The 4,812-nt window shown below is 39.1% G+C and overlaps 1 protein-coding gene across 1 annotated transcript; it reads right to left on the reverse strand.

The window, feature by feature from the left end:
* Positions 1-512: 512 nt before the first annotated feature.
* Positions 513-2,135, reverse strand: LOC128070995 (zinc finger protein 280B-like; the record flags this gene model as incomplete). The annotated part of the gene is made up of 1 exon (XM_052663991.1): positions 513-2,135. A coding segment is annotated over exon 1 (1,623 nt), but the record flags the coding sequence as incomplete, so codon positions are not given.
* Between the last annotated feature and the right edge of the window lie 2,677 nt (positions 2,136-4,812).

Raw genomic sequence — 4,812 nt, forward strand, 5'->3', positions numbered from 1 at the left:
ACGCTTTCAGAGCCAGGTTATCTTCGATCAGCCCAGAGGCACTTCAGAGAGTGACATTCAAATCTGGCTATATAGCTGATACTGAGAACTTCAAGGCATGAAAACAGTTGAAAATTACGTTGCTAAAACACTCTACAGATTATATGTATACTAGAGCTTTCGAACTTACAAGTAACATCAGCTACCGAAATAGGTTCTTACTTTTCCTTTCTCCACTTCTCTCATTCTCTCTCTCTCACACACGCGTGCACACATTCTTTTTACATGTTAAGACAATTATATGAAAAACAGATAATAGATTTTTAAATAACATCTCAATACACAGATCAAACGAAATTGTACTTCCTGTATTTAAAACAAAATCACATAAATTACCCATCGGTTTCCCTATATTTGATATTATTGAATAATGCTATAATTTGATCTTTTTGGTTTTAATGGGGTTTTTAACTTTGACCGAAATACTTGCTTCAGACTTACTGAAAGCAGAATTAACTTTTTTCTTCTTTTTTTGACCTCCTACTTTTAGATTTGGGGGGTGATGATTCAAAATCAGATGTGTTCACAGTAATGGATGCTACTTCCACCAATCCTGGTTGAAGGGGTTCCAGTGATACCTGAATAACAATTTTTGTTTCAGGAGACAATCCTTCTAGCTGCTTAGGCTTCTTAAACATTTGATGACACTGGGTCTTGTGCTCCCTTTCCTCTTTGGAAGTTAAAAACTGTAGCCGACATTTGGAACACTGGCGAAAACTCTTTTCCCAGTGCCCTCTATGATGATGTCCGTAGGCTGTTGCAGTTTTAAAAATTTTGAGACAAAACAGGCAAAGTAAATTCTTAGTGTCACCATGGTATGCTCTGAAATGTGCATCCACATCTGCAAAAAATGATGATCTGTAACTGCAAACCTGGCATACATAGGGCATTTCACCAGGCTTATGATTGTCTTTCATGTGCTCTAAGAGAACCTGATCTGTCTCAAAGGACAACTCACAGATGCGACAGACTGCGGAGGGCTCCTGGGGAGTGTGGACACTTTCAATGTGACACTGCATCTGGAAGGGAGTAGGAAACTGGCGGAGGCAGTGCCGGCAGGTGGTGTGGGTTTTCCAGCTGTCACCTCTCTGCCTCTCAAGTTCCAAATGGTGCTTCATGTGATTCATAAACTTGACATTTTTTAGAACTTTCAAGCAGCTGAGGCATTTAAACGCTGTGTGGGTCTTCGGTTCTGGCTGCCCAACTCCTACATGCTCTCCATAGTAGAAGTCACCAAGTAACACAGTCAGCTTTCCTTCTGTGGGATCACCAATTTTGTCTGGACTTGCTGAACTTGGAAAATCAGTTTTTGTCAGTCCATTTTCCCCTAAAGGTCTTACAGGCTTGCAATGAACACTGTCCTTTGGAAAAGGTGTTGGACAAGGTTCTCCATTCTGAACATGGCTTAGTGAGGTATGGACACGGTCCGGTGTGCTTTGCTGAGTGGTCACTGTATGAAAAATACCTGAAGGGGAAAAACCTAAACAATGTTCCCCTATAATGCCATCACTGAGCTTAGGCCTTTTGGGATTTCTGCTATTTGTTTCACAAGTGGAAAGTACCTTTGAGACATGAGGACTTTTATTCATATCTCCTGCAGAAACCGCTCTTTCTGCTGGATGCTGCAATGAACTTGTGAAGGTAATCAAAGAAGAACATGACTCCTTTGAAAAGCAATTCGGCACTCTTTGTGGTGAAATATTTTTACAATCAGCTTGAGACAGAGGTTCAATAATAATAGGACTATCTGTTGATCTTGATTCAGAGTCAGAAACTGGCAAGACAGCCTTTGCTTCTGATATAGCAGTCACATGACTAGCAGGCTGTAATTTGTCAGCGTTACCTTTCCTGAAGTGACCATACCTTTTTCTCCTTGAACAAGAACCTGGGGTATCTCTGTTCAGTACGTTTGAAACGACTGGTTTTGAAGCTGAGCTCATCCCAACAAAGATCACGTCAGCATCTTCATTTACATGTTCCACTCCGACCAAGATCACTTCATCATCATCATCATCATCTGCTTGTTTGGCTTCTCCCTCCCTTTTCCGTACTTCTGGCTCTTGTTCTTCTTCACGTAACATACATGGTAGTTCCATATTTTGAGTACTTTTTTATTCTTACAGGGTGCGGCCACAAGTCCCAGGGCTTCCTTTATACAAACTGCCACCTAAGTATAAACATACTACATATTAGTTAAGTACAGAAAAATGGGCTATTTGATTATCTCCAAAACTCTAGAGTAGTTTTAAACATCCTTATCTTACAGACAAAGACACCGAGTGTCAACGAGACTCAGTGACAGCTGAAAAACCTATGACTACAAGTCTACATGGCTCTAGAATCATAAGCTTTGTCCCACGTTCACTTTAACCTCTTCTATTTAAAAAAATAAAGACAAAAAACCCAAAAACCCACCACGACTGATCATTAGGTGAAATCACATGTAAAGGACGAGTATTTTTACAAAAGCACTGTTGTACAGCGTTCAGAAACATGGACTTTGGAGTCAAAGAAGATTAAGTTGGAATTCTAAGTTAACCACACACCAGTTGCATCTTCTTGGGCAAATTTATAACTTTTAAAGGTGTTTCTGTCTCTTAAAGACAAACATGCTTATTTCTTAGACTTAAGGTTACCAGCTCTTTTTAAAAGGCATCAGCTATTCAATGGCATCTTGTTTTGTAGTAAAATTTGAAGAAAATGTATCTTAAATGCACATTACACCTGATTCACAAATTCTAATTTCATAAATGTTAACAAAGAAAATAGGTAGCAAATTCAAAGTATAATCTATCTATACCTAGTTAACAAACAGCATAATTCAATGTCAAGCACTTAACACAGGCCTAGGAAATTGAGAATGAGCTCTCTTTGATAATCTCACCCCAATTCCACACCGATATATCCTAAATTTCTCCCTCTAATCCTGGCTAAACTTAAATCCAACAATGCTTCATCCTTCACGCCACAGGTCTCTTCCCCACATAGCAGGCAAAGTGATGCCAGTATTTCTCTCATACCAATATCAGACAGAGGCATCACACACACACACCTTGATATCCCTTACGAATACAGGTGAAAGAGTCCTCAACAAAATACTGGCAAACGAAATCCAACAACATATAAAAAAGACTGTATACCATGATCACATGGGATTTGGGGAGGTATGCAAAGTTGCTTCATTATATGAAAGTCACTCAACATTATGCCATTTGAACACAATAAAACAAATAACACATCTGCCTGAAGAAAAAGCATTTCCCTGAATCTAGCACCTTTTCAGAACCGGGCTTAAAAGAACACTTAATAATTAAGAACAGAAGAGAACTTTCTCAATCAAAGGGCACCTGTAAAAAGACCCACAGCTAACATCACACTTAATAATGAAAAACTGAAAGCGTTCCCTCTAAGACTGGGAACAACACAAGGAAGTCTATTACACACTTTGGCTCAACATTATACTGGCAGTTCTATAACCAGAGCAATCAGGTAACAAAAGAGAAATGTTGTTGTTGTTTAAAAAGAAAAAAAAGAAAAGAGAAAACAAAAACAAAAAACAGCCTTCAGAATGGAAAGGAAACAGTCAAAGTATATTGGAGATAACATACTTTTGTATATAGAAAATCTTGAAGAAAACACAAGTATCAGAATTAATATAAAGCTTGCAGAATAGAAGACAAATATTTTAAAAGTCAACCACATTTTATACAGTAGCAACACATGTTGTTAAGTAAATACTTGAATCTACACTAGCATTAAAAAGAATACTTAGGAAGTCAGAAAGAGAAAGACAATATATTCTTTGGAATGGCTGAGTAATACTCCATTGTGTATATGTACCACAGCTTTCTGATCCATTTATCTGTTGATGGACATCTAGGTTGTTCCATGTCCTGGCTATTATAAACAGTGCTGCGATGAACACTGGGGTCCATGTGTCTCTTTCAGTTCTGGTTTCCTCAGTGTGTATGCCCAGCAGTGGGATTGCTGGCTCATACGGCAGTTCTATTTGCAATTTTTTAGGGAATCTCCACACTCTTCTCCATACTGGCTGTACTAGATTGCATTCCCACCAACAGGGTAAGAGGGTTCCCTTTTCTCCACACCCTCTCCAGCATTTATTGCTGGCAGACTTTGTATGAATCAATTCTAATGGGATGGATGAAACTGGAGCCGATTATACACAGTGAAGTAAGCCAGAAAGAAAAACACCAATACAGTATACTAACACATATATATGGAATTTAGAAAGATGGTAATGATAACCCTGTATGAGAGACAGCAGAAGAGACACAGATGTATAGAACGCACTTTTGGACTCCGAGGGGGAAGGAGAGGGTGGGATAATTTGGGAGAATGGCACTGAAATATGTACACTATCATGTAAGATAGTCGCCAGTCTATGTTCCAGGCAGGATACAGGATGCTTGGGGCTGGTGCACAGGGATGATCCAGACAGATGATATGGGGTGGGAGGTGGGAGGAGGACAGGATTGGGAACTCGTGTACACCCGTGGCGGACTCATGTCAATGTATGGCAAAACCAATACAGTGTTGTAAAATAAAATAAAGTAAAAATTAAAATTAAAAAAAAAGAGAAAGACAAATCTCGTATGGTATCACTTACATGGACTCTAAAATATGACACAAATGAACTTATCTATGAAACACAAACAGACTCACAGACAGAGAGAGCAGACTATGTGATTCCCAAGAGGGGAAAAGTGGGGCAGGCATAGATTGGGAGCTGGTGATTAGCAGATGCAAACTGTA

The sequence above is a fragment of the Budorcas taxicolor genome, chromosome Y (assembly GCF_023091745.1).
Source record: "Budorcas taxicolor isolate Tak-1 chromosome Y, Takin1.1, whole genome shotgun sequence".
Taxonomy (NCBI): Eukaryota; Metazoa; Chordata; class Mammalia; order Artiodactyla; family Bovidae; genus Budorcas; species Budorcas taxicolor.